General features: G+C 39.4%; 2 protein-coding genes across 3 annotated transcripts; one reads left to right on the forward strand and one right to left on the reverse strand.

Annotated features, from left to right (window-relative positions):
* Nucleotides 1-173: 173 nt before the first annotated feature.
* On the forward strand, nucleotides 174-4,841 carry nelfe (negative elongation factor complex member E). 2 transcript variants are annotated; one of them, XM_062436203.1, is made up of 11 exons: nucleotides 174-216; nucleotides 486-571; nucleotides 1,061-1,130; nucleotides 1,456-1,601; nucleotides 2,179-2,253; nucleotides 2,525-2,562; nucleotides 2,666-2,991; nucleotides 3,089-3,233; nucleotides 3,356-3,410; nucleotides 4,506-4,608; nucleotides 4,734-4,841. In XM_062436203.1, the coding sequence occupies exons 2-11, from the start codon at nucleotides 497-499 to the stop codon at nucleotides 4,814-4,816; spliced, it is 1,116 nt and encodes a 371-aa protein (XP_062292187.1). In that variant the 5' UTR covers nucleotides 174-216; nucleotides 486-496; the 3' UTR covers nucleotides 4,817-4,841. The 2 variants fall into 2 exon arrangements, with proteins under 2 accessions (XP_062292187.1, XP_062292188.1); XM_062436204.1 differs by having other exon boundaries at nucleotides 185-207.
* Nucleotides 4,842-7,807: 2,966 nt separating this feature from the next.
* Nucleotides 7,808-12,827, reverse strand: LOC133996599 (zinc finger and BTB domain-containing protein 26-like). Its single transcript, XM_062436205.1, has 5 exons — nucleotides 12,726-12,827; nucleotides 10,966-11,174; nucleotides 10,653-10,847; nucleotides 9,647-9,850; nucleotides 7,808-9,032 (listed from the first exon to the last, which is right to left on the reverse strand). The coding sequence occupies exons 1-5, from the start codon at nucleotides 12,805-12,807 to the stop codon at nucleotides 7,923-7,925; spliced, it is 1,800 nt and encodes a 599-aa protein (XP_062292189.1). The 5' UTR covers nucleotides 12,808-12,827; the 3' UTR covers nucleotides 7,808-7,922.
* Nucleotides 12,828-12,985: the final 158 nt, after the last annotated feature.

The raw sequence follows: 12,985 nt of genomic DNA on the forward strand, positions 1-12,985 counted from the left end.
AGAGGAACAGAAAATAAATAAATAAAAGGGTTTCTCTAAAAATGTGAACACATAATATGTTTAAATAATAATAAACTTGAACTTCATTCATTGTTATATTGTGGTGTTATATGTTTTTTGTGCTTTTTTAATTTTCAAAAAACCAAACATTTTTGTTCCGACCCTCCGGTGCGTCACACTAACGCGTCCGTGTTGTTGTTAAGCTCGGTGAGTCTGGTGAGAAAAATGAATTACTGCAAAAATATTACATCTTTTAGTAAAGTGGTCACAATGTACAGCTTTAGAAATGTTTTATCGTTCATGCACAGTGGTGGTGCACTTTCTGTGTAGTCTAAAATCAGCTTCGTTTTCCTAGAAGAGCTAACATAGCCTAAGTTAGCAGCTGTGAGCGAGTTTATTTATTTATTTGCAGGTTTTTTAGTGATTATTAAATGTTTGTAATTGTGTGTTTGGTGCCACTTGTTCATGTATTGTGTGTATTGCAGCGGTGGTTATCATGGTGGTGTTTCCAAGCTCTTTGACGGAGGAAGAAGAGGCTCTGCAAAAGAAATATGCTAAACTCAAGAAAAAGGTATTAATGGATCCTGTAATGAGCTTGTTGAAAACACTGATATAAAAGTTATTGATAGGGGAAATATTAGTATGGAAGCCCATTTCTGACAATGTGATGAAAAAAATGTATCTGAGCCTTTATAATGAGAGACTTCCTCAAAATAATGACTTAGTATCTCCAATAATGATTTAGTATTTCAAAATAATGAGAAACTATCTCAAAATAATGACTTAGTATTTCAAAATAATGACTTAATATCTCTAATTAATGAGAAACTCAAAATAATGACTTATCTTATGACTTATTAGTATGTTATTATTTTGAGATACTAAGTCATTATTTTGGGATAGTTTCTCATTATTTTGACTTTCAGAATCCTTTTTTTTCATCACATTGGCAGATATGGGATTCGATACACTTATGTATTTAGTTATATTATTAATAAAATAAATTAGCAGCTGCCTTTAATCCATTCATTATTCTTTTTTTTTTTAACTGTGTCCCTAGAAAAAGGCTCTGCTCGCCCTGAAGAAGCAGAGTTCAACCAGCCAAACAAACCAGAGTGGACTGAAACGAAGTAAGTGTAATTCACTGAATAAATAAGCATATATGTGAGTAAACATCACTTAACTGACCACGAGCAAACCCAGTGTGGCTGCACGCTGTACACAAGAATTTAAAAAGCAAATGAAAACACAGTAATGCAAGAAAATACAATAATTAAGGTAAATCATTTATATACTATAGTCAAAATACATTAACCTTGCCTGCATCCATTGAAAGTAGAAAATACGGCCACCACTTAAACATGTAATGCATATTGAATAGTTATAATAATAATAAGAGAAACAGAATCAAAAATCCTGTACACTTAATTATTTTACATTTTTTTCTCATCACAGCGTTGTCGGACCAGCCTGTCGTTGATACAGCGACGGCAACAGAGCAAGCAAAGATGCTGATCAAGTCGGGCGCCATCAGTGCCATCAAATCTGAGAACAAGAACTCGGGCTTCAAACGTTCTCGAATGCTGGAGATCAAACTCAAGGTGGGATGCAATTCAATAAACAGTATGAACGATTAATTAAAGATTGTTTGTGGTGGTGTGGAGAAGGGGACGTACAGTCATGTAGTCGACTGAAGTTTGCACATGCTGCCATTTTTTTAATATGTAGAGCTTCAGCGATTAGTCGATTAATCAATTAATTGTCAACTATTGAATGAATCACCAAACTTTTATGATATTTGAGTAACTGTTTTAAGATATTTTGTAATGAAAAACAATCAAACTTCTCTGATTTCAGCTTCTTAAATGTGAATATTTTCTGGTTTCTTTAGTCCTTTATTACAGTAAGCTGGACATCTTTGAGTTGCGAACTGTTGGACGGGACAAAACAAGAAGATATTTTTCACCATTTACTGGCATTTTTTATCAAACAGCTAATCGATTAATCATAAAAATATTTAACAGATTAATTGATAAAATAATCGTTAGTTGCAGCTCTTCTAATATGTTTTATTTTGGGATTTATCTGCACGGTATGTTCAAATATATTGTCTTTCTTTTGATAGCTCATGTATTTTCTTTCTTTTTTCTCTTTTCTTTTGCTCTTCCTGTGCCACAGGACCCCGAAAAAGGCCCCATTCCTGCTTTCTTACCATTCCAAAGGAGCGTCTCTACAGATGAGGAGCTACCTGAGGTAAAAAAAATAGGTGTAGTATTCTGTGTTGCACTTGAGCTGGCAACCAAAGATACAACTTATTATTGGCTGGATCTGAACAGCTGGGCCAGCCACATAAATGTTTAAGCCTGTGACTGCCTGAGTGATGAAGTTACATCATTTGTCAGCCGAATGCTATAATTTCTTGTATGTATAACATTTCATTCAGCACTCATCCAGCCATATTCTACATTTTTACCTCGTCTTATTTTAGTCTGATGTTATTAAATGAGTTTTTTGCTTCTTCTAGTCTGCAAAGAGAGCTCAAAGGAAATCTCTGTATGAGAGGTAATGTTTAAAAGCCATGATTAATGAGTAAAACACTGTTTAATGCACTGAATTAACGTGAATCTCTTGGTGTAACATCATTTCCCTCGTGTGCCCCCCGCAGCTTCGTCAGTTCACGTGACCGATACCGGGACGAGGACGACGGAGGCAGCATGTCGTCCGCCCGTGAGATGGACAGGGACCGAGAGAGAGAGAGAGACCGTGACCGTGACCTGGACAGAGAGCGCGAGAGAGACAGAGACCGAGAGAGAGAGAGAGAGCGGGACAGAGACAGAGAAAGAGACAGAGACAGAGACAGAGACAGGGAGAGAGAAAGATGCAGGGAGAGAGAGAGGGAACCGGAGCGCGAAAGAGAAAGAGAACAAAGCAGAGAGAGGGAACGAGACCGCAACATGGACCGGGAGAGAGAACGGGACCAACCTTTCAGACGTGAGTAACCATCTGTTGTTGATTAATTCACACAAAGTTCATATAAAATCCAGAAATAAGTTATAACAGTTTGTCTCCTTTTTGTTTTTATTCTCAGGCTCAGATTCGTACCCGGAGCGGAGAGGAGTACGGAAGGGGAATACGGTGTACGTTTACGGTTCTGGGCTTGTGGAGGACAGCCTGCGTTACGCTTTCTCTCAGCACGGCACCATCATCGACCTCTCCATGGACAACCCACGCAAGTACGGAACAAGTGGATTAAACTGTGTGCACATACTGACACCATCTATTATAAACTGCACAATCCTTTCGTTTTAATATTTCTGATGCAGTTCTGATTTGTGCTTCCTGTTTCTCGTTCTAGTTGTGCGTTCATCACGTTTGAGAAGATGGAGTCTGCAGATCAGGCTGTCGCTGAGGTTCGTACCACTCTAGATACAATTTAATTTGGAGTAATGTAAATGAAATCTTCCAAAATACAGCAACAACAAAAGAAAGGACAAAGAAATAAGAGTATACATGTAATTCAAAGTAGAACAGGCCATCAGTGAAACAGTCTCTCAGTATTCTTCCAGTGGCTGTGCAGGGATTTATAATTTTGTAAATAGGAAAGTATTGCATGATCTGAGTTTGTCCAGCATAATTTAATTAGATGGTAGATCTAATTAGGGGATTGTCGGTATTCGCAAAATAAGGGTGAGATGCTGACCAAAGACCTCTGTTGCATCCCGTCTCTTTCTAATGGCAGTAAAGGCATAAAAACAGGAAAACAATGCCCCAAAATGTATTTTAATGTCTAAGTGTAGTCTGAAATAAAAGCATGGAACAAATAAACAATTTGAGATGAAAAAAGATATCATGGGATTGTTTTGCTTAACTTATTTTAATCAGATTTTTAAACTTTGGTTTGTAAGTTTGGAAACTTATAGGAAAAGTTTTTGTCTATTTTAAATGCTTAATTTACTTAATTACTGCAAAAGAGCTGTACATTGTAAAAACATATTACTTGATCCCTGGAAATTGATTTTGTATGGTTTTTTTACATCAATCACAATTACAAAAAAAACCCCTTTTTTTTGGTAATTTAAACATTTTTTTAAACCTCTTGCAGCTTACTATTTACCTTTGTTCCATGTGAGGTTATTCACTGGGCTTTAAAATGATTAAATTTCAACAAAAACAGAAATATTAGGGTGTTAACTTTTGAATGGTAGTGTGCGATAAAAGAAAAATCTAAATTGTCAATTAAATAAATCATTTCTTGATCGAAGTAGTATTAATTTTACTTTATATTGACTTATAAATGGAGGGTAGGGTTAGGTTGGAAGAGCACTTCAGTCTGCTGATACACTAGGAACTGCTTAGTTTAGCGATAGATTTAACTGATTTTAATGTTCATATATGTGATTGTTGAAGTGGGGGATTAGACCAGGACCCTGCAGTTGTGGGGATTCCCCCCTCTAAGGTAGACATGAGCCAAACTAAACTCTCCGTGCTGTTTTTTTGTCTCACAGCTGAATGGAAGCATGGTGGGAGACATCAACATCAAAGTCAGCATCGCCAGGAAGCAGCCCATGCTGGACGCCGCCACCGGCAAATCTGTGTGGGCTTCTCTCGGTAAAAAACGCAGCGCTCTTACTGTTTGTTTAGACATCGATCAGACCCCCCCCCTCCCTTGCCCCTCGTGTATCTGCTCAGCGAGGATTAACCTTCACCTCCACCTCTCTCTCTTTCTTTCACAGCTGTGCAGAACAGCACGAAAGGCTCCTACAGGGACAAGAGGAACCAAGTCGTCTACAGCGAAGATTTGTTCGGAAATCCTTGAAAATAAAAACGGACTATTTGGGGGGGTTTTTTTGTTGTTTTTTTTGGCATAATAGCTTTTCATGTTTTTTTTTCTTTCAATGACTTGTTAGCCAACAGCAGCAGAATGTGTTTCAGGGTTAAGGTTAAAAACTGTCTGTTGTCTTTTTGAATACTAGATGACTGTATTTTGGAAAAACACGACGGCTGGTATGTGATGCTGTATGTGGCAGCTTTGCTCATGAAACTAGACTCTTGTTTTGTGGAACTCAATAAATAGTATCCATACATTGCTACAAGTGAGTGAGAGTTTCATCAGTCAGAGTGGGGATTATTATCAGTATCGAGTGAGCAGAAGTACATAAACAAAGCCTCAATGATAGGGTTGACTTTTATTGATAAATTGTTACTGATTATGCATTAATTAATCTGGTAAATATCTATTATCCTGTTCAGTGGTTCAATTCCCAGCTCCTCTAGTCCATGTTGAAACCTCCTCGAGTAATATACTGAACCCTAAATTGCTTCTGATTGCTGCTATATTGGTGTGTGTCTGTTAATGATTAGATCCTCCTAATGAAGAGGTTTGCTTCGTGTATGAACGTGACTGAAATGGTGAATGTGGATTGTAAAAACCTCTTTGAGTGGATGAAAGACTAAAATAGCGCTATAAGTACAGTCCATTTACCATTTACTAATATCCGCAGCCTTACGTCACAAGAAATAATGAGATTCTAAAAAAAGTTCTCCCTGATTTGACTCTTCCAGCAGGATTGATGATCATGAGTTTTTAATCTCGACTAAACACGAGATTTGAGCCACGATGTTAGAAATACTGAAATCATGGATCCACATTCCCTCAGTATTGTAAATAAATGTTTGACTTGACACCAAAAAAAAAAAAGGTTTAATTCATTAAAATGTTCAATTTTTTTTACATGGGTTTTGTCTTTACATTTGTTTTTTCCCCCTAAAAATATTAAAATCAGCCTAACAAACTGCCATATGTATTAGTAGGATATCAAATATACTGATTCAAGAAACAATCTAATGTCCTAATAGCTTAATACGTGTCATATATTATATTCTACTGGTTGTAATACGATGAACCTGGAGAACCTTGAATGACCGAGAGGGCCTCGACAGCGTATAAATGTACATTTATATATATAGTGTGTATTATCAAGGAAAATGAATGACCTTAAACCAATTTTCCAGCACTGGAGAGCAAGGCTGGGTATCATTTAAAAGTGACACTGATACCAACTGACTACTTCATTTGATACCCATCATGTTAATAGAAGCATTAAATTGTATAAAATGTTGTGCAATTCATCAAATTCACCACGACTTCACCACCACAGAAGGGTTGTAGCTGCTGTGGCAGTGGACCAATTACACATTGTGTTAAATTGAAGAACGCTTGCATTGATTGGCTGTGAGCAAGTCCATACAAACAGTCATATTTTATAACTCTGGGTGCAAAAAAGGATCGATTGGAGGTATCGTTTGACGGGAGACGTTTTAATACTACATGGTATCGATTTATTTTGGTTGACGCCTTAACCCTTTACATACTGATCATATTCTGACTAATAATTAGTCTCTACATCAATTCACATTCATAAATCCCCCCATCAGTCATCAATGTTTGATTACACTTATGGAAAAATCATTATTTTATGATACAGGTGAACATTTTATAGAATATGATGAATATAGGTCAAATCTGTACATTTGCATATATAAAAATGTGTACCAGCTGCACAAGAATTTAAAATGATTGTGCATTTTAATTCCCATTTTTGTAAACTGGTTAACCCTTAAACAGGCAGGAGTGGAAAATAAGATTTTAATTATTTTTATTAACTTTGATGTTACTAGGCATTTCATTTGCTATTAAGGCAAAAACATTTTTTATATGTATGTATCCCCTGGTGCACGTTGCCTGTTTTAAGGGGTTAAAAATAAATATTTAACAGTGTTTTTACAGCTCTCAAATGTAAAAAATGAAGTTATGTGAGGGTTAAAAGTATCGAGTGCCGATACCCAGCCCTAGTGGAGTGGAGGGTCAGTCACAGATCACACAAATGTCGGACAGGTGAGACACAAAGTAGATGATTTTATGAGTGAAATGAGTAAAAAAAATAAAATAAAAACCACACCTTCAAATTGTATTTTCTGAAACAATGTTTGGCAACAGAGGAACAAGTCTTCATATCTTCCAAAAATCAACGATATCAACTTTTAACAAAACCTTTCTCTGTGGTGTATTTAAGGCGCTGCAAACCCACACAGTATTTTTCATTGCTCTCTGGCTCATTAAGAACTTAGTTTGTCAAGAATTGAGAAAAGAATAATTACTTTGTAGTTTGTCAATGTGCAAATAAAAACAAGGACAGCGTGAAAGCTGTCAATCAAACCCTCACACACACACACACACAGCTCTGATATTACAGTAAATGTGGGGGGTGGGACGACAGGTGTGTGTGTGTGGAGGGGCATTAATCTGCATTCGTCCACGTCGGGGTAAACGATACATGTGATTTTTTTACATTAATGTTACAGAGAAGACACTTTAGTAATTATCGTATTTACAATCATTTACAACCGTTTTTCCTTTTTTTCGTTTTGTTCAAATGCTGCGACATGTTTTTAAAAGTTAGTAAGATTACAGTCAAAACTATTCTAAGAGATATAAAGAGTGGAGAGGCACATTTTTTCTCCACAGAGGACATTTAGACTTTTAATAGTAAGAAAAAAACAGGTGTAAATATAAAATTAAGGACTCCAGCTTCACGATCTTGGTCTCGAGCTTGTTGGCTCTTTGTTCCGACCTACTGGGACGCTTTAATAGATCAAAGCTATCGTTAAATTAACCGCAACCTGCAATTTTCCATCTATGACAAGTCAAAATGTCTGCCGTGATAAAGACCTTCTTTCTCAGTGTAAGAAGGATGTGCAGTCTCGGTTGCTTTTACCTAAATTATAACTCAAATTTGCAAAACGTGTCAGTCTTGATATTTTTAAAAGGCCTCTTAGTCACTTCCTGCACCGACCCGAGCTCGTGCGGTGAGCCGGGTTTCCAGGCGTTAAAGATACCTTGTCGTCATCTTCAATGCTTTGGCTTACGACACTTGCTCAGTGATGGGACATTCCTGCTCCTCCTCTCGTATCCTCCCGGCCGCCCGCTCCCTCTCCTCCTGCTCGTGTAGGGAGTTCTGCCCCGTGGTTTTGCCGTGCTGCTCCTTCAGGTGGCGTCGCAAGGCGGGCTTGTGGGCGAAGCGGGCGTGGCAGTAGGCGCAGCGGTGCGGGCGCTCGCCGCTGTGCAGGTTCATGTGGTCTATCAGCGTGGACTTCTGGGTGAACGTCTTGTAGCACAGCGGGCACTGGTGGGTCTTGCCGGCGCCCCGGTGCACCGCCATGTGCCGGGTGAGGTTGGCGGAGTGGTGGAAGTGTTTGCCGCAGCAGGGGCACGCGTACAGCATGTGAGCGGTTCGGGAGTGGATGGCGAGGGTGTGCGCCGATGGGAACGTGATGCCGCAGTCCTCGCAGATGACGGGCCCGGACACGCTCGACGTTGACCCCACCACCGCCACGGACTCGTCTCCGCCTTCGTTCGTCAACGCGGAGCTCCCCTCGCCAGCGCCGCAGCCAGAATCCTCAAGGGCGAACTGGCTCAAACTGTTGGCGGCCATTGGGGAGACCTCTTCTCCCTGAGCGTCGTCCGCACCTAAATCCAGCCGCGGGAAGTCGACTGACAATAAACTTCCTGTCTTAAGCCCTTCTTGGGTGTAGTCCAGCCCAAAACCTCCTGCCACACCTGCGGTCGCAAGATACCACAAATCCTGGTGAGCTACGCCCGGAGGTCTTTTCTCCTGAGACGACCACCTTCTCCTCTTGAACCCCCTCCCCCTGCCTCTCCCTCTGCCCCAGCCGATTTTAGCATCGGGGAGCCGGCGTCTGAAAGCGCGCAGTCCCTCAACTAAAAGTTCCTCCCTCAAGAAGCCGCCGGCGCCGAGGTCTCCATCCATCGGGTTCAGGTCGTACTCGCCGCCCTCTCCTCCCATCATGACGCCTTCGGGTTTTTGGTAGCAAAGGTCTTGAGGCTCGTCAGAGGGGGCTCCCGTCTCCTCCTCCCCCCTGTCTCTGTTCATCTGCTCCTCTTCAGAGATGTACACCCTGAACATGCCAAATTCGTCCTGTCTGACCTCTAACTCCTCGTCTGATCCAGGAACCTGGGACAGAAATGAAGACCGAGTCAAGTGTCAGAGCGGCTGCAGCTTCAGATTTGTTTCATTTGGGAAAAATAAATCTGGTAAAAGTGAAAAAATGGTCATCACAATTTCCCATTATTTCAGACTATTTCAGGACCAAAAATTGTCATTTACTGAGTTGGGAGACATGTTTGTACATTTGTGAGCAATTTTTTATTTTCTCTGTCCTGTGTCGATCCTTTGCTCTCTTATCTTTGGATTATCTTCTCCACCCTTTCATCCTGTTACCCTGACCTCTCACGCAGCTGCTTGGAACATTTACAACTGCATAAAAGTACAGAGCATGGAGGAGAGACCCCTTTTCTCCCTTCCTTTTTTAGAAATTATTTAACATTCAGCAGTCATGTCAGGTATTTTTTTTACTTTAAATAAATCCTTATTGTAGTTAAAAATTAAGTTTAGGGTTTTAAACTACAGAATAAGTCATACTGGTGTGGAGATTAACACCAGTGACAACCCAAAAACTGGTTAAGAAGGACACTCACATCAGTATACTACATGAATACTGTAGATTTGTAAATTAAATTAAAAAAAGGTGCCCTGGTTTCAGGTTTCCCTTTCACACACACACACACCTTAATACACGGCTCATCCAGCAGAGGACTGTCACTGTGGTGCTGACCGCTGCCCTGGGCGGACATGTTGTCGTTGTTCTCTTCCACCGAGCGCACCACGGGACTGTGTTGGTGCACGGGGGAAGGTCGGCCGGCGGGAGACGCTGCCGACGCGACTGGGTGAATGCTGCCATCGATAATCAGCGGCCGAGGCTCGACGTCTTCCTGTAGAGGAAGAAATGGGGGGGGGGAATAGGTGACGGGGAATCTCAAAATGTATAAACACTGAAGTGAACATACAGAGAAGGACAAGCACTTACAAGGTTAGGCTGAACCTGGAGTAAAACTACTCATCTTTGACTCATTTCTTACACTAAAGACTTCTTTTTCTTTACATGCTGCATGAAAAACAAAAGCTGCATTAAACTTAACTCTTTTTTCTCTCTTTGCACACTCTCTATGAATTATTACGAATCAAATGTGGTCTGAAAAATACTTTTATTTTTAAGTTGAAATACACATGTACAGATTTAACCAGAAAGTTTCCAAAAAAAATGTATATTTGCAATTCTCAGGTAAACTATTATTCAACTAGACAAATCAATAACCTGTACCTACTAATTTACCATACAGCTCGAGGACAGTATGGAGCCCAATTATGGAAGAGAAATTTACACTTACTGGTTCTCTGTCTTTGCCTGAATACAAAATTAAACTCAAAAATGACAAAAGACTGTAGTACATAATCCAGATTTTGTAATGTTTGCAAGTTTTTTCCCCTTTTTTTTCTTTAAAAAAAAAAAAAGTTTTGCTGTTTTGCTTTATTTTTATTTCAGAATGTTTGTATGTATTATTAATTAGGTTAATTACATTTATGTTTACTTAGATATTTTACTTTGTATTGCTCTATGGGTGAGGTTTTAAGATAAGCCCATAGTGGGTTTCTACCACATCTACATGTGTGTTTTGACTTTTATTTTACAAATGTGCGAATAAACCAGTAAAATGACTTTTTGGGAAGACTGACCTTTGGGGGAGTGGGGCTCTTTAGCTGCACGTATTTTTTTAGCGCTCCTCTGCAGCGCTCCACAATGTGCTCCATCTGCAGGTAGCTGGCGGCGGTCAGGTAGTTGACGATCTCCTCCGGCTTGAACTGCAGCACGCCAGTGTAGCAGGACTGCAGCAGGTCACACACCACCGTGGAGCTGTACAGCATTGATACCTAAATATGAAACAGAAACTACTCAGTGTCACAGAGTAAAAAATATATAAAAGGGTTGAGGTTTGATGACATTGTGACTTTGTTTGTGTGTGTGTGTGTGTTGTCGTCATCTTCCTACATGAAGCTTGGGGGAAGGGTTGAGGAGGAACTGGTCTCTCAGGAAGGGCGAGCAGGCTGCCAGTACCACCTTATGGCCCCTGAAGGTCTGGTTGTTGCTGGCCACGATGGTGACGTCGCAGAAGTGCTGGCGGCACCTCAGCGTGTTCATGTGCTTCAGGGTTGTGTCGCCGTGGCCCGGTAACCGGAAACACAGCATCTCCATGTTGCCTGAGGGAGAAAACGGAGATCAAACAGGGAATTTCAGGAGTCGAGCGTTCAATACAAACAACTGAATTAGGTGATCTTTAAATTAGAAGATCCAAAAGGCTGAGGTAAACAGATAAAAATCACTTAATATCTGATAAATTATAACTACCTGATCTCAAACACTTAGTCATTTTAGGCAGTTTGTGCTCCTGCGTGGCCTCGCGTGAACTCACCGAGGTAGCAGAACAAGGAAAGCAGTCATGCAGAGTTTATGTGTTTATTGTGCGGTTAGAGAGCATGAGGCATGACAGAGGTTTTATTTCCTGTGTGAAACTTTGTCTTGAGAGGAAGGGTCCTTTTTTTTAGTTTCTTACGCTCTATACAGTCACTGGGCAGGTTGGCAAGAATCAGAGTTTGGGCCCTGGCTGCACATCTCATCCAGCTGCACTATTTGTATTTGCCGTTATATTTGAGTTAGTTTATTTAGTTTGTAGTTATTAGTTTAGTTAATGTAAATATATTATTATTATTATTATTATTATATTATATGTATTTAATTGTGTTAGTTTCTTTAACTAACCTCACTGCTTTTGTATTTTAATTCATGTCAAGTAGCTGCTGTAGCACTTAAAACTTCCCTTTGGCATTAGTAATATTTTGGGTTAATAAAGTACATTATCTATTTTGAGATGCAACAAGTATGGTAATTCGTTACAGATATACGGTCAAATAAGTGAAATGTTGTCTAAAGTTTGGCAGATGTCTGAAACATTAACCATCACCGTGACTGTATTGATTGATTATCAAAATAGTTGCCGATTCATTTTCTTGTCAAGCCAATCATTCTGAATAGTCTTTCCTCCTCTTAATATAATTTTCTTGTATATTTTTGTTGTATATATTATTTTTAACTTTGAAGCTTTTTTTATGTATTATTTGTTCTTATTTGGGTATTTATGTTTTGTGTTTCTGTATGAGCTAATGGATACATGAATTTCCCCTATGTGGATGAATAAATCTATCTATCTATTACAGCTATATAATGTTACTAGTAACTTGCTGCTATGATTAAGTGATGAGAAAAATCCTAATCATAATATGATCCTCAAACCTCAAAGGTCATTTATTATTATCATTATTATCCTATTATTTCATTTAATATCAGGCAGACCAGCAATGCAATCTATTAAGACTCTAATGTAGCTTTGATAAACAAGAAAATACAATATTAGCTGCATAGTGAATCTATTAAATGACTAAATAGTGGTTTTATGGTTATATTGATAGTATCACATACATCTGGCTATCGACCACTTTCACTACATAAATCTGGCTGGAAAGTTATACCTGTGTGCTCGACAGGGACTAACAAAGACAATACAATTGACACTTACACACGTTTAATAATAAAAATGAGGATTATCGTGTTTATTGTTGTTGTTGCCCCTGGCCTAGCTAGCTAGTGTTAGCTTCTGGTTAGCATGCTGGTAGAAGCTGGAAAAAAACTACCAAATAAAACAAACAAAAGCTCAACAATTATGGTTAAAAAAAAACAACTTCCACATCACGTACCTTTCCCCCCCTTTTTCCTTTCTTTTTCTTGTGGGTGTGTCTTTTTTAAACGTGTGTTTTGGTGAGTTAGCCCCGGCAGCATCTGGAGCTGCTCCGCTACTAAAAAAAACCTCGATTTCTGTGTTTACTTTTGAAGGAAGCTCATCCCCGTGACAACAAATACGTTTAAACCGTCAACGTTCTACGGCTGCGTTCGGACAAAACTGACCTCGGATCAGTTTTTAGAGAGAAGCTTCTAACGGCGGTCTAAGGAGAGGCAG

This window comes from Scomber scombrus, chromosome 16, assembly GCF_963691925.1.
Source record: "Scomber scombrus chromosome 16, fScoSco1.1, whole genome shotgun sequence".
Taxonomy (NCBI): domain Eukaryota; kingdom Metazoa; phylum Chordata; class Actinopteri; order Scombriformes; family Scombridae; genus Scomber; species Scomber scombrus.